Here is a 24,330-nt window from a genome sequence, read left to right on the forward strand (position 1 = left end):
GAGCAGAATAGTGAGGCTGTTACCTCTGCTCCGCCTCCCCTGCTTTCTTTGGTGTCCTCTTCCTCCCACTCTGTTATACCGGCATCATTCCTTAGTTTCTCTCGCCTACTGTCTCTAACCCTCCCATACACCCCCCCCCCACTCCCTGTCTACCTGTCACTGTTTCTGAAACCTATGTTTGCTAATGAGGTGTGATTGGCAGCTGGATTACACCATCGCTTTGTAATCCTTTCATTTCTGTGTTTAGGATTATCAACCCCCCCCCACCCACCAGACCAGGGCCTTGCATCCTACCTCTGGGGACAGTCAATGATGTACGTGCGTGTGTGTGTGTGTGTGTGTGTGTGTGTGTGTGTGTGTGTGTGTGTGTGCCTGTACGGTGTAAAAACCTATGCATGTGCAATATCTAATTGTGTGTGACTAACCTCTTCCAAAGCTGGGTTCAGAGAAGGGCAGTAAAAACATTCATTATCTCCGCTGTGCACTGAGGCCAACAATATGCCAATCATCATGCAAGACCGGCGACCCTCCGCTGAATAGCTCATGAAGCATCGAGTGTTATGGAGTGAAGCCGTCTCCTGTCCTAACTCAGGGCAGAGAAAGTAGTCCCCTCTCTAACGCAGAGATGAGCAAACGCTGTTTTCTCTTCTCAGTGAAGCTGCTCCTCTCGCCCCTTCTCCTCTTCTGTCTCACCCTCCTCGCTCGCTCGCTCGTTCTCCCCCTTCCCCTTCCCCTTCACAGGAGCTTGTTCCCTCGCGGCCACAGGATTCACTTTGTTTTTGATCATTCTCAGATTCGGAGCGAGACAACTTATCTGCTCCTCTACATTCTCGCAGGCCCAGAGGAGGAGAGCGGGGGCCCTTTTATTACCCTCGCTCTTCGCCTCTTCCTCTGATGTGCTGGAAAAGACAATAGACCGAGAGGGAGAGGGAGAAGAAAAGGAATTCTGGCCAGTGTGCTTTTTAAAAAGTGTGTCGGTCCCGAGGCTTGAAACGGCTGCTATAGCCTCCATTTAATCATGTGGTTTGTCCAATAGTGTTACAAGGCCGTTTTTTGTCTTCCCTTTAGCCTTACATGCAGAGAAATGCTGCAGTCACATATACCAATCTTCAGCATTCAGCTCCTATTTCAGAGTTGTATCGAAAATCAGCCAAAGAATGATGAAAGTTCTCCACAGCAGTCACCCGCTGTATTAAAGAGTAGAAAGCCTTGATATTGAAATGATGTAATGAATATTCCACATGCCTGATTCTTCAGGTTCTTATAAGAAGCAAGCCTTTCTGACGCCATTGGCTAGTAGATAAACGTAAAAACATAAGACTGTTTACACTCCTGTTGGACCTTTTTACAGCACAGTACTGTATTTGAAATGATTACACCGCAGCGGGCACTGCAGTAGAAATACAAACTCCCCCTCCCTGGAAAAAAAACAAAAAACAGTAAAAGTGTGTTTTGTTTTAGTTTAGACGGCTTCACAGTAACCTAGTCTTGAATATTTAGATATGAGCAGATTAACTATTCAAACATCTCCCTTTACTTTAGCGACAGCGATGCAGATTCAACAACCCAGTATAGCCACGTTCCTGCTATACGCACTGTGTGCATTGATTTTTGGCAATGTCCCAGCATGCTTTACAACGCCATACATGAAAATGGATGGACGCATGCTCCGAAACATACACTCGCACATGGAGTACTTTTAATTATTTGCATCAATGTCTTAACATTTTCGAGCATTTTCAGCAAGTTGTGCGACACACCAGAGATCAAAGGTCAGAGCTCGATGTACTCTGATCTTCTGAACAGCAGCTCATTTCTACGCTGCCATTATACTGAACAATTCTATCAACACAGCGGTGGACAAACTACATCAAACAATACCACATCCATCAAGAAATGACTTTGAACATGACATGTCTTGAAATGACTAGTCAATTATAATTAGTCGATCATCAGAAAAGGGACAACAATCAATCTATCTTTTGAGTTAAAATTAAAGCAAAACATTTACTGGTTCAAGCTTCGAAAATATGAGGATTTGAAGCGGTTTTATATTTAAATTGTAATTTGTTTGGTCATTTGAAGACATCCGTTTGGGCTCCAAAAACATGTGGAAGTAACTTATTACCATTTTCTGACATCTTATCATAATTCGATTTGTCAATTGAAAACACAACTGACACACTCTTAGATGACAATAAGTGTTAGTTGCGGCTCTGCATCACTGAGGTTGAGTGATTTAAAAAGCTTTTACTTTGAAGGTCTACACTTGATTGCCCCCCCACAACTAACTCAGCCAAATATGTCCTTGGGCAACGATTCAGCAATCACTTGACGAGCCAGCTAACTCTGCCCCAAACTACAAGGAGATATAACGACCCCCCCCCATTGGGACAATCAGTCAAAAGAAGAAAAAGTTCAAATCTAACTCGACACAAATCATCAGACACTGTTTGCAAAGATCAGAGCTCCTCTGGAAGCGGCCTTGTTAGCCCCTTATTAGCTTTTAGCCTGGTGAAGAAAGTGGGCCCAGACACCATGGGATTCTCCATTGTCTTCTGATTAATTAACATTACTGCCACTCTTGTTTGTCGAACCTCCGACTCCCCCTTTTCTCCCTCTGTCCCCTGCGTTTCTGCATGGCTTTCCGCGGTTCCGACATGTGTGCTGAACTTAAGAACCTAATGGGAGAACGTTCACGGGGAGTTCAGGACACAATTAGCGATTAGCAGACAGCCATGTCTTCTGAGGGCTCCCGTCCGTCGTTTCATCCTCCCTTAACAAAGACGGGGGATCTTAAAGCAAAAAGGAATAGCATACGAGGCTGTAATGCTCTCGGATTTGTCCTGCCCACATTCTCAGAGAGATCATAGACTTCTTGGTTGATTAGAAAAGTGTGAGAAATGGACAGAAGTCTTTTAATTAACTATAACGATCTGGTCCGGGGAAACTAGGCAGGAAGGAGAGATAATTGAGGGCTGGGTTAGAGGTGGAGGACGCTGAACCCCTTTTCTTATTTTTTTATTATATCACTGTTATGAGGAACAATGGCTGTAAATGAGCTTTTAGTTCACCACTCTTTAATTATGTTTTGGGAGTTTAAGATTTCAGCGAAGAGGAGAATTTCCCAAACTGAGCTCATGCATTATTTAATTTGCTCTGTGCTTCAATAGAAATTGAAAAGTTGAAATAGTCACAAAAAAATGATCTTGAACTGCAAAATGGTGTCCTCCATGTCTTCGCCACTCCTCCTGTGTCTGTATCGCGGCACACCGACAAATTTAAAAAAAAGGTGATGGAGTCGTGATGGCTGAATCATCACTTTATTGGTTGCCTTCACGCGGCGGCTTCATTTCTAACGTGATCAATTAGGCTGTAATTAAAATGCTGCCGTAGACAAACACCGGCAGTGGTGGAGTGAGTGTGAAGGAGGAGGACACCACAGCGTTTGGGGCCCAGGCCAACGCTGTACTGGAGTAAGTGGGCGGACTGGGAGGAGGAATCTACATCCCGTTTTGTTTTAGAGAGCCATACTGGCTTTCTGTGTTTGTTTGCATGAATGTGCAACAGCAGTGAGAGCACCATATATGATAAATGTGCTCGCTGCTTCAGGAGACAGAGCCTTATCTTTCACAATAAGCTCTTCCACCCTGTTGAGAGCAAAGTGTGTCTCTCTCTCCCTCCACAACACCCTCCCTCTGACAGTAGCCTAGCTGAAGGACATGGTCAGTGTGACACTCGAGCAAAAGAGAAAACAGCCTTGTAGGCTTATCGTTATCCAGCTGGTGTAATCCCTGTCCACCACATCCCAGCAAAAGAACAGCCCTTAGAGCGCCTCGCATCGCTGTTGCTCCTGTTGACAAACTATTTTCCCAACGACAGCAGGGACACCTTACAGCAGCCACTGTGGAGTCTTAATCTGGCATCACCAACAACAACAACAACAACAAAAACTCCCAACCTCAGACAAAATGTGCATGTGTGTATGTGAGAGAGAGAGAGAGCTAGCAGTGTCCCCTTGTCATCTCTCAGCCCATGCAGACCATCTGTGCTTTAAAGAGCTGGAGTCCAAGCAAAGTATTTAAACGGGTCTAATGTCTTCAGGAGGGCCATAACCTTGGTCCTGTAGGACCCCAGAAGGCCCATCATACCAAGGCAGGAGGTCTCTTAATGTACTGAGCAGATGTCAAGTATGCAGAGTTCACACACACACAGCGCAGAGTAACTCAATCTGCAGGAAGTCTCCCACATTTGTTCATCCACTCTCCCCTAACCCTCCCCCCCCCCCATCATCCACCCTCTGTCTCTCCTCTCAAAACAAAAGGGACAAGATGTCAAAAATCTCATTAAAAATAATGCCCTCCACCTGCTTTCTTTCTTTTTTTCCCCTCATCAACGACCGGCTTGGAAAGCCTGGCGTATACCCGACAGAGCGTCGGACGACTACCTCGGCGCACTCAACCACAAAACGCACAGTCCCAAGTACACAAAAGCACATTAACTGTGCCGCAGCATGGGTTCCCCAAGGCTCATAGTATTAATCAAAAGGAACTCCTGCAGGTGGAACCCCCACCCCCACCCTGCTTATCTCATAAACCACTCATGTCTAGACCTTAACAGGGTAAGAAACGCTCAGCCATGTGGCTAAATCATCTATATGAGCCTCTCTGGAAAATCCACACAGTTCTTGAAAACTATTGGATACATACATCAGGCGCGGGGTTACACGTTAAGTAAATATGTGTCAACTGGCGTTTCGGAACAGCTCCCTGCGGTCAGTTTAGCCTTTGGCCCGAAGAGCATAAACCAGCACCTCAGTGTGTCCCACCGCTTTACGAGACATCCAACAAATGTCAGCCTCCTGCGCCTCCCTAATTAACAACCATGGAGAAAAAAAAACGGACGTGTCTGCGGCTGCTGTCTCCACGACGGAATATCCTCACAAAAATGTGCCATAAAGCATGTAATGGTTCAAACAGATGGCGGCGAGAGAATAAGGATTTGTGCTGTTATTTTGCATTATAACAGGAGATTAGATGTTTGTATTGGAGGGGGACGACGACATGAATGATTCAGAACAACGGAGAGAAAGAATCACAGAGAGATAGGACTTTGAATATGATTAGAATAAAGTAAGACGCCAAGATCCCAAACTAATAATGAGAGAGAAACAATGAGAGTTATTTAGGCAGAACAGCAAAAAAACAAACAAAAGGGGCGATATTCCAACAATGTCTACTCTCCATGAGGATGCCAGTCTGCTATCGACCCAGATAACACAGCAGGCTGTGTATCGGGAGATTTAGGGCAAAAGGTAAACAGCAAATCAAAACTATCTAATTCTGTTTGAGCGTGAAGGGAAAGAGAAAATTGATGTATTGTCCATCCCTACGGAGCGTGTGAAAAGAACTGGCATCTTTTATTCAGGCTCCTATGAGTCACTCCTTCGTAGTGACTCCTGTCCCCACATCACCAGAACGCTGAGCCACTGAAGTGTGTGTGTGTGTGTCAGTTCAGATTTTGGGTAGAGGGGACGGGAATTTGACGCGTATTATTAAGGTCTAAAGCAGAGGATCCTGTGAGGCTATTTGCAATATTGAGCCATTTTTCCCCCCCAGTGAAAATAGTTAAACTGGGGGTGAGATTGACACTTAACTGGAATTCAAATTCTGAGGTTTAAGTTGCAAAATGATTTTCGGAATACAAAGCTTACAGAGACGTAACAGCCCGGCAAGTGGATTTTGGAAAAAAATCACCTGAAACCTCATAGGAAAGCTTCTGGGTGCCCGCTGGAAGAGATTTTTTTTGGAAATATTATCCTGGAGGAAATTACAGCTCTGAACAATTTGTTTTATTCAGAATGCAAAGCTCTCTCATCCATTTCTTCTGCTTATCCTCCTGGTGGGGCAACAGCCATGCTGTGAATATAGAAACAAGGCGGCACTAGAGGGAGGGAGAAGGGATCTGGGTCAGAGACGTAAATGCCATCTGCATCTGGACTGAATGGCAGCGTATAAGGACACTGTCATAGACATTGAGTGTGTGTGTGTGTGTGTGTAAGAGGGTGAGTGGGGGAGAGAGAGATAGAGCAAAGGAGTGCTTGCATTGCATCAGAAAAATGTATTTATAAGTACAATAGCAATCCTGAGGCTGGCCAGGAGGGTTATGGACAGATATGGTCACCTTAATACAGACATTACAGGCCATTCATTCTGGATGATGAGTGACTGGAGGGGATCAAATTTTCCAACGGGAGCCAAGCGTTGGTGGGGTTTCTCGAAAACAAAGTGATGACTGCGGAGAAAATCTGAGAAGCTGCACTGTGGACGTCAGCACTGTTGTAGCTCAGGTACCGACGTGTCCGAAAGAAGCACATGGGAATTGAACAAATCAGTCTTTCAATCCCTTCCTTAACGCTCGCTCTCTCTCACACACACACACACACACACACACACACACAGAGAGAAAAAAACACAACCACAGTCAACGTGAGGGCTGCCCAAAACCACCGGTAACCCAAACAAAAGTCCAAGGTCAGCAGAGTGGGCTCACTGAGGGACATGTGGGACGAAGTTATGTGAGTGACTTCCAACTCCTACAAAACAAACCTTCAAATTATGAAGTTTTCAAATTATTTTCAAATTTCAAATTTGAGAAAAAAAAAAAAGAAATACCCTCCAGGCGCACGAGAAATATCACAATCAAGAACGGGAAGGACAACCCGAAAACACGGCGCCTCCGGCCACGGCCTTTTGCAGAGGCAAAATAAAAACAGCATCTGACCCACATTCCTAAATACCGGTAAGATATGCAAGTCATATCTTGCAGCGCAGTCATTAACTGTGGCGACTGGGTTTTCCAGATGAATAGAGCGCAAATCAATCCACTCAGCAGGAATAATGCAGTGTGTAGAATTTATACGGAGGAATGTTCATTGGACACACTGTGTTTGCCAATGAAAACTCTCGGTCGGCTTAAACACCCAGGATTTTTAGGAAGGGATGTGAATGAGCGTCTCTGCCGATTAAAAAGAAGATTAATCCGAGACGAAGCAGAGAACGTCTCATGAGATGACTGGAAATGATGACGACATTCTGAAGAAATTGTGAAAAAGTTTTGTTAAACACAGATCAAATGCACAAACAGAACTAAATCCATTTCATACAAGTTTTATACTAGATATATCGTCAAATATGTAGCCTTGGCTCTGGCGTCATATTTGCTGTGGAGGTTTCAATAACTACGCTAGACTTGGACATTTTATGAAATGTGGTACTTCAGAGTGATTTAAAATCACAAAATGTGAAATGTAACATCCTCCTCCTCCTCCTCCTCCTCCTCCTCCTCCCTGCCGACCTCCTGTCTAGACCCACACATCCTCCCCATCATGGCCGAGGTCCTAGTTCTGTCCTTCCCATTATTCCCCCGGTGGCATATATATATATATATAATTATATATATATGTGTGGGTGTGTGTGTGTGTGCGTGTGTGTTAGTGTGCATGAGTGGGTGTCATTACTCCTGCCCCCACTTGATGGTTTTGGGTTAAACAATGTTATTATTAAAGCCTTTCCAGAGTAGCTTCCTGCCTCCCTCCAGTGACACCCTTACCAACTATAAATCAACTGCCTGAGCCCTGTAAATCACATACAGCGCATGTGTGTGTGTGTGTGCGCGCGCGTGCGTGTGCGTGTGTGTGTGCGTGTGTGTGTAGGTGTGTGTGTGTGTGTGTGTGTTTCTGGCCACTGCAGCTGTGCACTCACATGCACATGAAGATGACATTGCAGCTGTGAGTGTGTCGCGGGAGAGACAAGCACATATTACTTTATCAAGATCCTTTCAAACAGCACAGAGGACACAAATGGTAAATGTTAAATAAAAGCATATGCTTTGAATATGATTTAAGGGGAAATGAATGACAAGTCTGTATGTTTTCATGAGCGGAGACCGTCGTGGTTTATTCGCTCTGATAACACGGCAATGTTTGACTTTTGTGAGGCTTACGCTGGAGAAATCGCACTAAAACATCTTTTGTTGGTGGTAAATTGAATTCTTAATACGGAAAACAACCCTGTTAGACCTCCGACGATCATTTCACGTCTGAACGGAGACACAGAGACAATTTCATCTCTCAAAACCAGATGAATAATGCTCTCTGAAATACTCGGCTCCTGTGTAACAGTGATGGCTCATTCTGGGATTGTTTGTGATTGTGTTAACACCCCCTGCTGGGCTGAAGACATCACTGCCGCACACGGAGAGCAAACTCACCACCAGCGACCAATCCCACATCCAATCCCGCTTCCAGCCAGGCGACGACGCACCCAAGTTAATGAAACACTACAATCAGGCCGACACCTTCCTCCAGAACTAGTATCGCTCCGGCAAAAAGAGACAAACACAAATACAGACAAGGGAAAAAACAAACCCAAAGAATAATATACTGAACCCTATTGTACTGTGTGTACTTCTGTGTCTTTGTGCATGCACACACTGAAGACAGAGAGAGAGAGAGAGATCGAGAGAGAGAGAGAGAGAGAGACTAGACAGCTGCATCCCCACCAGGTCTCTCACCGCTAAGGAGAGTGAGACATATATATATTGTGCAGCTGCTGAAGACACTGTCGACCCACAAAAGAGCTATTGTGCGCCCACAGCAAAACAATACAGCTTAGCTGAGCTATGAGGGGCGAAAAGAAAGAAGAAAAAAAAACAACCATTGGGATCAATAGAGAATTGCAATTAGCCCACATTGGCAGGAGCAGTGCCAGATTAGACACAGGATGTCGATTCCATTTCCTGCACTATCGAAGCCCTCGAAACTTGGTCGGCTCGCTGTGTAATTGGAGCGACACACATACAGCTGGATAAGACGTAGTGTGAAGGTGACAGATGATGAAGATAGTGATAATAACAACAATTATAATATTGAAGAAAAAAATACATTCTAGCATTAACAAACGAAAAAAGCATCTATTGTAGCCACGTACACTTCTGCTTAAAAATATGTGAAGACATGTTTGTCTGAAGCAACACGGCATGACAACAGCAGACCGACACACTGACTTCACAGCACAGAGTTGCTCCAGATCGTTTCTGTAATTCACACAGCAGTTGTTCACAATATTCAATGTCCATCAACCTTCCAGATGCATAAACGCTCCTACTACGATTGTGAAACGACCCGGCATTGAAAGAAAACACACCGCCACATGTATTTCCCCTTCACCGGCCTCGACGCAGAGAGGGAGCTCTTCTCCCTGGCTTCAGATGATGAAAGCTCTTACCTTTGCGTATGCCCTGGCCTTGCAGTACATCCCTTGAAATCAGCACAGAGTAGAAGCTTTGTGAGAAGCCAGGTCGGCAGGGACCTCTAGAAGCATGCTCGCCATTATTCCTCTGGAAGAGAAGAGAAATACAAAGCAAGACATCGATAAACATGGATTCCATTGATTTCTTGCTTCTCTTTGGCCCTGAGCCTGGGAGAAAAAGCGGCATATTGCACCGCGGTTAGCAGAAATATATTCAACAAGTTCATCGACTGCATGCTCCTGGGTAGGCACATAGCTGATTAAATACCCACACTCTTATAATATCTGATAACAAAAAAATGCTCTGTTTAACTCGCTCCATAAAAGAAAGTAGCCCGTGATGACATGAGGACATTCTTTAAATATTGTACTCTGGGTTAAGTGAGACACAGAAAAAGCACTGCAGGTGTGTGAGGTGTGTGTGTGTGTGTGTGTGTGGGGGGGGTTGGTGTTTGAACTGGCCTGCAGAAAACTTCGCACCCAACATTTAGCGCTCACTGCTGGTGAAATTGAACGATCTGACCAGCTACACTAGTGGATGTGTGCGTGCGCACCAAAAAAAACAACACGCACACAGGAGGTGGATGCCAGGGTTGGAGTTCCAAATGCAGAGGAGGCATAACGCACTCGTCCCTCTCTCCTCTTCGGAGAGGAATAACGGAGGAGTCAAATACATTTGCATGACATAAAAAATAAATTAAAAAAGAATGGCTTTGGTCAGGAAAGCGGCAGAGAGACAGATTAAGCAGGGTTCCTCCATGCGCCGTTAAGAGGACCGTTACCGTCCACCGGTACCGATCAAACGAGGAGCAGAGGTTTGAAAAGCACCTCACAACTTTAAAGGTTAACTTGTTGTAGGCAGATGCGTTTTCTGGGGGGGTCAAAGAGGCTCAACAGAACAAAAAAAAATAAGCGATATGACTAAATGTGTTTGATAAAGAATAAAAAGATTTCATCTCGGGTGATTGGATTGCGCTGTAATAAGAACTTAGCGTAGGAGCCCAGTGATGAACCCCGCAGCGGTCCAGAGGAAATCTGACGAGGATCAGAGCGGAGAGCCTCCTGGATCCTTAACACCGACTTTATTTGTATTTGTTTCCCTCTAGAAAACATTATAATTCATTAGCGAACCAATTAGCGCGCTTGTAGTGAAACACGGAGCAGCTCTGCGCCGCTGCGGCACCGACACACCGGACCGACGCTGGACTCCATCCGACTACCGTTACATGACTTTCACTCCAGCTCATGAGCTACTGCTTTGAAGAACCCCGCACCCCTTGAGATGTCTCTCACAACTTACAGAAGCAGCTGTTGTAAAAAAGAATAATAATAATAATAAAAGAAATCTCACCGGGAATGAGTCCAGAAGAAGGGCTGCTGTCAGGACCAGAGCGAAGTCGGTTCTCATCGTGGCGAGCGAGCGAGCCAGTGCTGCCTGGACGAGGCACCAGAAAGAAAGGGTAGATGCGTAATGATTCTCCGGTAATTGTACGAGTTAATTCCCGTCCTCGTTTGCTCGGGACTTGCCCGTTACGTCCCTCTCGTGCGCTCCGCGAGTGTGCTGCTGCAGCTCTGCCCCGAGTTCTCCCCTCCCCGGCTCTCTCATCTGCAGGTAAGCGCTCCGCTCGGCACCGAGGCGCAGCAGCCAGCGTCACTCTCCAACCCCTCCTCTCACCCGGTGCAGGAAAACTCCACACACACACACACACGCACACGCGCGCGCGCACTTAAAGCAACACTCGTTGGGAGCTTTTGGATCAAACGAGCACGCAGCCTGACGTCTTTCCGAGGTCCCCCGGTATATATTTATATATATTTAATCCCTCTCCCCCGTGGCGACCTAAACGGTTTTATGGCTGCGAATGAAAGGACCTTTTAAACCACGAGTCGAGTCTCTATTTGCCCGTGTGTGTGTGTGTGTATGGCAAAGTCATTAACCATTAGCAGTGAAAGTTCCTACGCCGCTTCGCAGGCATGTAGCCTCCACATCTGATTTGTACGTTATTACATTTTGACAGTTAACTCATCGGGCAGACGTGCGCAGCCGAACACCTTAATAGGCTCGTCTGCTTTCCATTATTCTCATTTAACAATCCTTAAAAGGTTCAATTTGGACAAACTTCGCAGACAGGCAGAGTACCTGCACATGTCATGTCTGCAGTAGGTGTGCCACGTGACCTGCAGGTGAAGGGGAGGGGCTGCGGTCGAATAGTCCTTTTTGCTTAAGAAGGTTCCTTACTGAGTGAAATGACCCGGAAGTATCTAAGGGTGTCCACCATCATAAGAGCTGTTCGAATTCTCTAAAAATGCTAAGGAAAGGTGCTTCAATGCTTCCTTTGTTGTCTCCGTTAGCATAGGAAACACTGGACCTTCCTTTACGAAAGGAAAGTAGATAATTCAGCCCATTTAAAGTGGCGTCCACGGAAACAAAAGAATATCCTTATCTCACACAGGTTTAACAATTATGCTCATACAGTCATAAAGTAATGGGATTCATGTTGATGAACAGACAGTGACAATCCTTGCGTTTCATTTCATATGTATATATTTAATTCGAACATGTAACAAATAAGTTTAAAAAAGAAAGTATATGAAATAAAATTAACAGCAAATATAGTAAACTGTCAATGAACATATTCTCAATAACAAGAAGCATCAGTAAAAACCGTTGAATCTACATCATTGCACAAAGGAAATATTGATATTTTACAGTTTCATTGCTATTGTTTCTACTGAAGTGGTGTTGATTGTCAAGTGTGACAGCAGCAGGAAGGAAGGAGCTCCGGTTTCGCTCCTTCACACCACGAGTGAAACAGCCTCTCACAGAAGAAGCTGTTTAAATCGCCTGCATGGTAATCTCTATTACAGAAGTCATGGTGTCATGTTTTAATTGCGCTTTTTTTAGTCCTTCTTCGTTGTAGTTTGGCCATGGCAGACCTACGACAGTGACATCTGCCATCGCATCGTAATTACGTAGCTTAGTGAAAGTGGGGTCGGATTCTCCAAACATCACGGTTGTCTTTTCCTAACTCCTCATCAATTATGCTTCACATCTTTCCTTGACCCCATGACGTTTTCCATAGAGGTTAAGGAAAAGTGGTTAGGGTTAGATGTTAGGAGGTCATTTTTAGACTTTTCGACCGCAGCCCTGCTATAATCCCCACCCCTCCTCTGTGCTCCATCTTGATCACCACGAGACCACTTACTTACTACTACAACAACAACAACAACAAAATCAAAGCATTTCATCACATTGATGGGTTCTTAAGCTTGTCCCTGTATGATAATGCCATAAGTCTATCGAGTACCCACCAACATATTTAACATCTGTTGTCTGAGAGAGACAAAAACATCACAAGATGTATGAATAGCATTTTGTGATGTCATTGTAGCATCACGAGCCATGCTTTTTTTTGTTTAACCCGACATTTCTTGTGCATTACTATGAATGATGAGTTGTGATATGTAGCAATGGATGCACTTTGTAATTATTCGTTTTCTGTGATAAATATTCTGACTTGAAGACTGCAGTACAGCAACTCCCACAGTTTACCACACTAAATTAAACTAGGATTTGTTTTTACAAAAGCGGTGTGGGTGTGTGCGTTTATGTGTGTGTGTGAAATTGGATTGGACGTCGACCCTCGGTTTGCTTTGGTTTGGAGCTTTTTGTATCTTTTAATAGGCCTTGTGTGTGGTATTTGATCCCTCCGTTTATCAACCAAGTCATGCTCAACAGCAGTTTTCCTTTTTGCTGAGACGTAGTTAATCGTGTTGGTATTTTGATTATGAAACAGGCTTGCTTCCCCGAACTCAACCCAATACTCAGCCTACCTTTTTTGCAACAAATCTAACACTGTGTCTGAGACTATGAAAGGGAAATTTCATCAAAAGACGGGTTGAACAAAGGTCAATTCAAAAGCTTTTCAGCATGAATGCTTCCGTTTCCCAAAAATTGTCGACTGACTAAAAAGGGGTTGACCAGGCTGCGTTTGAGTATTATCTTGCATCTGTGTGCATGCAGTTCAAAACAACCTCTGACCACCAGCAGTCTGTGTGCCTGAACAGTGTCTCGCCACATAAAACCTTTCCCTGAACAAAAACAGCATAATATGGAGGTAGGCCCGTCTGTTAGACCTTTTTGAGCAACTAATGACCCTTATATTCTCCCGTCTCTGATTGGCTGACTGGTCTCTCTCTCTATATATATGCCTAGTGAACCAATGGGCTCTAATCCTATCAAAAGGAGTATGACTCTGCATTAGTGGGCAGCTGCTCAGCCAATTTCCTCTGTGTGACATCCAGACATTTTACCACCTCTCTCATCCCAATCCCTCGGTCCCAAGGATGAGCTTCAACACCTCCATCCACTCCTTTTTTTATTGCTGATGGGCTCTGTGACATGGTTCTGATTTTAGTCCTGTTAAATGCTGAGATTGGCAGGTGTCTGTCTCAGTCTCTTGTGTGTGTGTGTGTGTGTGTGTGTGTGTGTGTGTGTGTGTGTGTGTGTGTGTGTGTGTGTGTGGCCCAGAGCAGGATTCAATATGTGGTTGTTCAGAGCATTAGTACTGGACAATTCTGAAAAATCCAAAATTATAATTCGATTTATTCAAATGACGCATTCCTCCAATGTCTTTACATGGCAACTACAGTGTCAACTAAAACTAAGTTTCTGGTAATGGTAACTAGTGGTAACCATGGTTAATGTTGGGATGAGGTACGGTTAAGAACAGGTTAAAAGAATGTGGGCATGATTTTTAGGTGGAGGGGTATTCACACTGAGCTGAGACATGAGCAACCGCAACCATTCAAGCTGTGTTGGCACAGTGGGAATGGTTTACACAGGATAGCAGGTAAAAGGCATTGTTTACCTTGACGACGTGTTGGAGATGTGCCGATTCACACACCACAGTGCAGCCTGTCATTTGCATCTCCTCATCCAGCAGCTCACTGTGGCTGTTTCTGCTTCTACTTTCCTCCTGTGATATTTAGAACAAATCCACTGAAACAAATGGTGCATCATACAATATGCCCATTTCTTGTTGTTTAGACCGATTTGTATTGACAAATAGCAGTGCTTACTATGTTTTGCTTACAGGCCGTATATAAGAAGTGGACAAACGTGGTTTGTTGACTATGGTTTTTAAGCCTCGAGTTCGACATTTTGGAGTTGCCATCTTGGTTTTTGGCTGACGGCATCTTGTTCCTTTAGGACCAGATGTGACAGGAGAGGGTGGAGCTAAGTGCAACCGAATTCTGAATAAGACATTTTTAGGCGACCAAAAAAGGTTTCAGTTAACTTTCATGAACTCAAAACACACTCTGAAAGGGTTAAAGTTGTAAGACAAAAACACTGACAACTCCCAGAACGGACATCTCCATGGTCGCAGCCTGTCAAACACAAGGTAGCCCCGCCCTAAAGCATACCCTGCTTCATGGTCTATTTCACTGTAAATGGGACCATTATTTACTAATTGAACATCATTTTGTTTTGAAGACTTGGAACTAGCGTTTGAGACCATAAACTAATGTTTACAAAGCTGAGGTAATAAATTAAGTGAGAAGTAGGGTCATGTTCTTATAGACTGCTACTTCAATCACAGGTCTTGTTGCAACCAGATGAGTCGCCCCCTGCTGGCTATTAGAAAGGACACAAGTTTAAGGTACTTCCACATTGGCTTTATTTTTCAGAACCACCCGGTTCTGCTCAAACACTTTGCATTTCCTCCAGCTGCTTGACAATAAAAACCCCATGCTGGTTCGCAGGTGTAGAGCAGCAACGGCAGAAACTGTTTAGTTTGCATTAGCGGTAGCTCTGATGCAACTGTATTCAGTTACAGGCAGCAAAAGGACTGCGAGCTGAACACAGAGAGACTCTTAAACAGTGCCATCTCTCTAGTTATTAGCATGGACACACATTTGTTGAGCCAATTAGTTTAGCAAGAGAAGGAGCTTTGGTTCGAGGGCAGAGCCCGTGTCAGGGTGGATGCATTTGGCCCTAACAAGCAAGACCACAACGGTGTAGGTTAGCGGGACCACCCTTTGCTATGAGGCCAACGTGAACACGCTTGTTCGCGGTGGAGGGCAGCATGGCGCCATAGACCCTTTTCACTGCAGCCATATTGACAAGTCATTGCATCGCTATGCAATGCAATCGTTATGCGTGCAATCGTTATGCGTGCTGGCTCACTGGAATGGCTGTGACACGCTAAATAGAATGGGACCATGATTCACTTGATCAATTACACCCATAATGACATGTCAACATGACTACTGAGAAAAAGGCCTATCACAGCAGACTTTCATGTGGAAAAAAACAGCTTTTGTTACTCTGAGATGAGATTCAGACTCATCCATCCACCCACCTTGACCCCCACTAGCTTACTGCTGTAGTCACTGGCTAGGATCGCTCATTCGCTTCACGTCTTCAGTTCAGTAGTGCAGTCTGTCTGTTCAGTTCAGGCATATACAAGCACTCTTTACCAGGTTAATAGCTCAGCATTCACCTATTTGCAACAGAGTTATCACTCAATACTTTATAACTTTTACGGCCTTTCAGTAAGCTTTTAACCATGTTGTTAACGCTGTTTATCACAGCTAAGCCAACAAAGGTGGGTCAGTATCGTCTGCTCAGTGTGTGTGTTAAAGATTTGTTTGAACAGGTACTGAACAACTCTATATTGAATGTTGTCTTGGGATGTAAATGGAGTGCTGCAGAGCTGCTTAACATGAGCATAATTCCTTTGTACACTGGGCTGCGTTTGACTGTGCCAGCCTTTGAAAGTCTTCAGCGCAATAATGCTTTTCTTCTTGGTATAAAGTCATCCTTAATGATATTTCTGTTCAATTTTCAATTGTAGTATTAGAAATCATTTTACAGGTTTTATTTCAGATAAAGCAATGGAAAAACGAGCTAGCTCAGCAAACTAGCTACTGTTAGCAGCTATCTAAGCTAGGTTAGCAACACTAGTAACCGTATGAGCTCAGAAGATGACATAACTACGTTGATGAATACCTTTAGCTCACTTACTCAGTAGTGAGCTGTTCTCTTGCATCTGCTGTTTGACGTTTCTCTCTATGTATCTTTATTGCGATTGATTCAGGCACCGTGTGGACGCATTCCAAACTACCTCTGGTTGTATATGCAGCACAATAGAAAACACAGGTGAACTAATAGCACCAACAATGTACCATTTAAGTCTCCCAATTTGCAATGCCACTGACCCAGCACACACAGTACTAGGGTCCAAGAACCTGAGAATGGAATGCAGCCATCATTTGTTATTATTCATTTAATGTATTCTGTTATTTCTCAGGGGGAGTGCATGTTATAATAAATAAGCATAACTGTAAATAAAATCAAGAAACAAGTTTAAAACAATAATTATGATGTAAGGGATATCAATTGCAGTAAAAGCGAAGCACAGACAGACGTTTGCAGAACACAGACATGGACAGCAGTAAGAGTAAACCACGGTTCAACAAAGCAAAGACAAACAAACAGCTTAAATTTCAGAACAGCTTAACAAAAACAGACATGAACAAAGACAGATATGAGCAGCAAACAATAGCACTAATCTGGCATTTGCCAAATGATGAAAGTATCTAAACCAGTGCTGACAGATATGGTGGCTTATAAGCCGTGTTCTTAACTGTCAAGAAAAGGACCTGAAAGGACCTGTGATAATTCAACCGGTGCTGTTCCAGTGTCAAAATGTCTGCCATAAAAAAAGCTCGATTCAACTAATAGTGTGTCCTAATACTAGTGGTGTAACGGACCACTGTCCGCGGATTAGTTACACAGTTTAACGTTCACCATCACAATGTGAAATAAAGTTTTACTGGCGATCAGGACGTCGGCATTTATGCTTTTCTAGTCGCCGATCTCTGATAATGTTACATTTGTAAACAACCAATCTGTGTTTAAATTGACAGATATAGTAATGATTGTAGCATCGCTAACGGCTAACTAACGATGGTTACGTTCAACTACATTATGATGCGTTCAGGATCTGTTCAGTGAAAATGAGTATTGGGCGAAGGTAAAGTATAACGTTATCATGATGTGTTTCATATGTAATCTCGTATGAAATGTAGTGTTGGTGAGAAACTTGAATAAATACAGTTGCATGAAGGAGAAGTTTTCACAGCAACATAAATGGATATTAAAAATGAATTTTGACCTTTTTATACTACCTCTAAGCAGCTTATAATACATCATTCAAACTACTAATGGCAAGATTTGTTTTAATCCTTGAAAATACAATCTTTTATTTCCTTATCATTTTGAAAAAACACTATAGGTGGCTATAGCAGAGTAAAAGGATACCCTTTAGAATCTTTGGTTTTACACCAAGCGGTTGAAATTATTTTTGGGACGGTCGCAGAAAATAAATAGTGATGAGGGATCTCTAAAATATATATTTGTTCCTTTTTGTCTTTTGTGCTGATCCGATCTGTGACTCTGATCTGTGATCCGGTCCGAACCGTGAGTTTTATGATCCGTTGCACTACTACTCCCACAATGCATTGCAGAAATGGAGATGATACATGCAACTGAAAGTGAAAATGGTGGTGAGACATTTCCCGGAAAACAACTTATTGCTCAATATAATAATAAAAACTAAGAAATCGTGAGAAATGTTTTCTTCCTCTTTGTGAAGTTGAATTGGCAGCAGCTTTTCAACATCGCATTTTCACTGACGTCCAATAGTACACGTGCTGTGTTGCATTCCTGTTGGCTTACAGCATCATTTGCTCTGGATCGGTCTTTGTAAACACGGCAAAAGAAGATTTCACAAACACCGTCTGAGTACGTTTCTTGCTGCAGAATCCGCAGACTCCCTGCCAGTGATGTTAAGTGGGGGCAATTTTTCAAGTCTTTGGCAAAGTTTCAGAGAAACACTGTTCATTGTTTAGGCTGCTAATGGAGCGTTAGCCAAACAACTATCATACAGTGATAATGCTGAAAATTGTCTGTGTTTTCTTTTTCTAAACAGGACATTTTAATAGCTGTACAACAACAACTGAGAAAAACCTGCTAAGTTCTAGGACTCTTTTCCAGCTCTGGGTATCTTTGAATCTTTCACAAATGGTGGTCCCGCTTCAAAATCTGGACTAATTTGACAGTAATGACAAAGACTCTAAACTGGTATTCATATTCAAAGATGTACTTGACAGCTTGAAGGTTTATTGTCAGTTTGAAGGTAGTGGAATTGCTGCTTGGAAACTGAATGAATCCCATCTACAGTATATGGATACAAGGGCTGCTCGATTGTGGCAAAAATCCTAAATACTATTATTTTGGTCATTATTGAGATCAGGATTATTTAAAAAAATGATCCTTAATGACTTTGTAAACATCATAAATTTAAAAAGAAAATGTAGTGGCCTACATTTAAAGTTAAATGCATATATGTGGTGCACTTTGAGAGCAAAATAAATTAGAAAGCTCTGAAGAACTTTGTGCTCTAGTAAACAATGTATTCATAAAAAACATTGTTTGTATTGATATGAATGGTGACGACAGCTAAGAAGATAAGTACGCAAAGCATGCTCAATGAGCGGGGCGAAGGCGCACCGCTATAAAGGACAAAAAGGATTTATAATTTAAGACAAAACGAGAGCGGCATTGCCAAACGGAATGCGGCACAGTAATCTTCTTTATGTCGACTATTCTATTTCCATACTGCTCAGAAGCCAAAAATCGCAGTTGTAATTGAAAGCCGATTCATTGCACAGCCTCAATAGATACCGCGATAAGATTGAACTTAACTGATTATTCACACACACACACACACACAGAACGCATCTCTTTGAGTAGCCATGTTTTAAGCAGAACCTGCCCAACACAAACACATGGACTGCAGTTGTCAAAATCTGTCATCGGAGGTTTAAGGAGCTGGGAGCTATGGGAGCTATGGGCCACTGTACTGTGTACAGGATGCTTCATTATGTCATTTTATATTAATCTACTGTATTCAAAATACTCAAATAATGTCAAGACCAGACAGCCTGTGTCCAATGATAGTTAAAGGAAGTAGGGGAGACAGGCAGCATCGCTTTAAGCTTTCTGTATATTCTTAGGAGCCTGGTCATCTTCCTTCCCTAATGATGATGCTTTCATTAGCCATCGGGATGACATGTCCTACACACTAAAATCATTAGTGATCTCTCCGTTTCTCTCTCTCCGTCTCAGTGAAGTAATTTCGGTCGCCGTTTTGGTTTAACGTTTGTATTCCTGTCTACACTTCACTCGGAGCCCATTAATGCAAATTACACTGAGAAAAGTGCAAAGGGTAAAAGGGTAAACCCACAGAGTGTGGCACCAATCTTTTAAAAAAAAAACTATTAAATGATTCTGTCTTCATGAGCCACCAGGGACCTTCCTCTGTGTCCGAACAGTCACTCAAGACACAGAGATCCGCTTGTCACCCGCTGGACTAGCTTGTCACAAAATACGACTACTTTTTCCGAAAACGGGGATTCTTATGTGGGACAAGGATGTGATCCAATCCATTCCTTCTGGATTATGTGGCCGCTGGGGTTTCCTCGTCCTGGCCCCAGTATCCTGTGGTATTGCCCATGGTTGACTCAGGAGGCGAGGCCCTCAAGGTTGACGACAGATTCAAAAACTCGCTGACAGCTCTGGAACAATGACCCCGACAGGGGAAATCGTGGCCTTGGAGCAATGGAGAATGCTATTGTTTGATTTCCCATCTCTGATGGAGACACAGTGGAAAGAAAATGCCGCTGAATATCCCCAGTGGCATAGCAGCGGCATGAAGCCGTATGATATTCAGACATCACAAAGCCAGCTGCAGAAATGGTCAGCTGAACAATGCGGAGCCTGTGAAACTCACATGGCAAGTGAATAAGAAGGGTCAGGGGAACGTGGCATTGAGCCATTAAAACTTATTTATCTCCTTAAATTAATTCTGCAAATCCTGTGGTGTGTTTGAGAGGCTTAAGGTCCTAACTTATATATGTTTTCTTTATGTGTGAAGTACTATACATTGTAAACTCAAGCTCCATTATATTTATACCTATCCTATGAACTCCTGCACTGCTACTATCCCACAGGCATCAGAACGAAGGGCTGAGACAAAGGAAACTGATATAAAGGGTGCTGTATTATCTACCATCATCTCGCTTTCATGTTGCAGCTGCCAATCACATTCCCACCTTTAGGATTAGGAGAAACCGGCCAGTCCACCGACCGCAAAGCATTTCATATTCTCTTTCATAAACAAAGAGCCCTGTCACATATTGTTGCCGTGGGCACCCTAGAAACACGCGAAGCGCGCTTTCATGATGCGTGGGCTGTGGCCCGTGAATGGACGAGTATGTTCGGGGCTACGAGAGGAGAGGTGCTAAAAATGATTCCTAGGCAGGGAGAATTTTTAGCAGCTATGGGGAGGCACTCAGTGGAGATGCCCCTAAGGCTGATGGGATGCTTTGATCAGAGATGGAGGGACACGCCTGTTAAAAGTCAGCAGCAGCCGCCCGTTCCCCCTCCATCTCTTTGTATTCCTCTCTTTCTCAATCCCTCTTTCTCTCCCTCTCCGTCGCTCGTCTTTCTATCTCCTCCCTTTCTATCCCTCCCTCACGCGTTTTTTTTTCTCTCTCTCTCTCTCTCTCTCTCTCTCTCTCTCTCTCTGAAACATACCCACACCAAAGGGTCAGAGCAGCCGTCTTGTCTCCACTACGCTCCGGCTCATCTCGGCTCCCCAGGTGGTTGCTTCGTTATGCTCTCGAGGCGGCGGTAGCACCGGGCAGATGGCCCACAGAGCTCCCATCACACCCATAAGACAGGCAGCGTTAATAAGCACGCAGCACACACACACAAACAATCACACAAATCCAATCCAGGTACAATAAATGCAAAAAAGAAAAAAAGCTAATACCGCAGCTGTAGGCCGATTCCAGATGTCAATATGATATTTCAATTGCTTTTATTTTCACAGCAACATACTTATTATCTGTAAACGCTTTCCCAGTGATTTGGTTTAGTGGTTCACTTCATGTCTTTCCCAGGGTTGGTGCATTGTGGGGATTCTCTTGACACTGAGCAACAGTAGTGAGTAAATTATTCCATTCAATTATCTGAGCATTTGCTCAATATAAATACCATCTGGGTGCTTGAAATAGATTAGTTTAAGGCCATACTAAATTATTAAACTATTCCCAGTGAACGAGTCCCCATTCCCCTTTAAATGAGGCAGACTTATGGGGTTCATACCGAGCCTCTGGTCGTCGGACGCACTCGGCACTTAAATCGTGTCTGCCTGGAACACTGAGACAGGGTTCCCAACAGGAACATGAAAGCAGGGTCCACCGCCACTTGACCCTCACTTCTTCTCCGCTGCCCAAACAGTTTATAACATTTCCCAGACTAACAGGCCTGGCCCAACTAGCACGAGGCTAGAAATAAAGAGAAATATGCCTGCGCTAACTCCTAACTCAGGATAGGAGGAGATGAGCTATTAGCTTTGTGATTTAAGTATATTACTGTGGACCATAATGTATTTGGCAGAGACAGTTCTCCACCACATTAGTACATACTTCAACGTGACCTCAATCACTCTTTTCTCTCTCACAGAGATTCAGCTGTCAGACAACAGACCTACAGCGGAGCACTACTCCGCTTTTTGGCACACTCCCTCCGGAGGTCCGAATCAAAACATGAACATATGGCCGCACTACTACCCTGTGAACCGCCTTAGCTCAGTGCTGCAGGGGCCCTGAATGCCTCACTAGTACACACAGCAACACACACGTTTAGCTCCGTGTCAGAGGACTTTCGACCTGTAAAGCATACATTTTCCTTGCCAGCGACTTTGAAAAAAAACCCCATTTCACCAGATTTCTCAGAGAAATGAATTAAGTAGCGTTCATACCAGATTACTCAAAGAATCCCAATGATGTCATGTAAATAATATTTGGTGTGTGAATACATACTCAGACTGGACGTGCAATAAAATGATTGCTTCTTTGAAGGAGCTGTATTAAAAAATGTAATAAAGTATCAAACGGCTATAAGTGGAGTAATGTCGCTCTGCCGCTGTGTAGAATCAGCATGATTCCACACATTTTTTGTTTTAACTGGCATTGGTATGTATGATAAAACATACAGTATAATCACATTGCTTTCCTTTATCTATTTCCATTTCTGTCACCACCAGCAACACTCAACACTCAATCCAAGATTTTGCCACTTTTCTGCACTTTCATGTAGGATTTTCAACCAGGTACTATATTTTTTCAGAACACCAATGAGCTTGAATTAGAGATGTGTGTTTGTGTATCAACCCCTTCTACTTCCCTGCAAGTACTCTTGGTAAAACAAACCTTTTTTTTTTTACTGCACTTAATAGTCTGGGTTGGAATAGTGGCTGGGGCTCAGATCAAGATGAAGATGCTGTGGGAAGCTTTTTTAAAGATGGAAACTGACAGGAGAAGGCACTTAAATGAATGACGTGTAACTACTTAATTTATCCAGGAGCAACAATTGTTTGTTTTACATGCATTCAATAGAGAACGTTGCATGAATGAATAGCGTCGCTCAGTCAAAGCCCTTTTCTTTCTTCTAGCTGTATCCACCTAACATTTTTAAACACCGATCCGAAATGTTAGCTGGTACCTTGAACGAGCGATGAGGCGCTGAACAAAAGGCCCGTCAGTCGGCAGAGCCTCTTTATTGAGCTTCTTTTTGCAGATCACAAGGCTCAGGTGTCTCTGAGCGAGGACTCCTCACAATGAGATCCTTCATTCATCAGTTCCACCTGGCATGGAAATGAAACACAAAAAAAACGAAGCACTGCTACCAGCATTCTGGAAAACAAGGGCTCAGACACTCCATCAAGCAGCACATCATCAAAACACACTTTGAAAGAAAAATAACTTCCCCAATCTCACCAGAGATGGCGAGAGCCATTTTTCAAAGACCAAGTATAATGGAAATTATGAAAAGGCAATTTCACCCTTGGGTAGAATTGGGGCGATCGAGTGCATTGCTGACATTGTGCTTTATATCGTCGGGTTGTAAACACTGAGGTACAGGCCTGCAAGTTGTCGACACGTCTTGGTGCATGGTAATGTTAGCTATCAGGGGTTGGGGGAAAAAAATGGATTCATGGAAGAATCGAGATTCAGAATCGATTCACAACTTCACAAAAGAAAATGGATTTGTAAAACTTTTTTTTCTCATAAAGTATTTATTGCTACTGATTGACAACAATCCTACACATCAAGTCAAAGTTGTGTCGAGCTTTATTGTGTGATTTGTCACACCAAATACCAGTTTTATAGCATTATTTTGTGTACGGTTTACTTTTGAAAAGTTTCAAAAAATATAAAAATGCAGCTAGCTTAAGCCTACCAATTATATTCATCTAACAGGCAGCATTTACACTTTTTGTATAACTTGAACTTAGTATTAAGTTACAGAATTTCGTTGAGAAATACTAAAAATGTTTTAGTAAAAAGTTTTTTCTGTACAACCTTTTGCCTTTGTGTTTTTAACATTACTGCAATCAGTTGATTCAAATATAAAAACTCCATTATCTACACTTTGCTCTGCTCTCGCACCATAATTTGCCACATTTATTGGCACGCAGCGGACTGGAGCAGATCCTGATATTAGCACCATCTACCAAATCAAGAATCGGTTTTTAATTGGCCATGATAATCGGTGAATTCCGGGTGCTTTGTGGTGCTCTGAAACGTTCTGTTCTACAGACGTGATGTGGAAAAGTCGAAGGGTTTTTAGAGTTTAATACGGTCACTTTGAAGCACCTCCACACTCATTTTAGCAACTCACATGGGTGGATATTACTTTCTGTAATACAAATAACATTTCAAATAACACGTAGCTTGACAAGACCACCTGTTGCATGTGATGAAGTTAATTCAGTGCGTTCTGTTACTCTCATGTTGTCGGTTCAGTAAACTGTACTGGCTGACTGATACTCGGGCTGTAACATCACAGCATGCGTCTAATTCAATTCGCCCGGCTCTC

General features: G+C 43.3%; 1 protein-coding gene across 1 annotated transcript in view; it reads right to left on the minus strand.

Annotated features, from left to right (window-relative positions):
* Positions 1-10,719, minus strand: part of LOC306713214 (cadherin-4-like) — a gene marked incomplete at both ends in the record, with an annotated part of 215,435 nt that extends 204,716 nt beyond the window's left edge. The window contains 2 exons of the mRNA XM_079182862.1: positions 9,288-9,399; positions 10,663-10,719. Of these exons, the coding sequence (XP_079038988.1) occupies positions 9,288-9,399; positions 10,663-10,719 (169 nt within the window). The remainder of the gene's footprint in view (positions 1-9,287; positions 9,400-10,662) is intronic.
* Positions 10,720-24,330: the final 13,611 nt, after the last annotated feature.

The sequence above is a fragment of the Pholis gunnellus genome, assembly GCF_910591455.1.
Source record: "Pholis gunnellus genome assembly, chromosome: 2".
NCBI classification, from domain to species: Eukaryota; Metazoa; Chordata; class Actinopteri; order Perciformes; family Pholidae; genus Pholis; species Pholis gunnellus.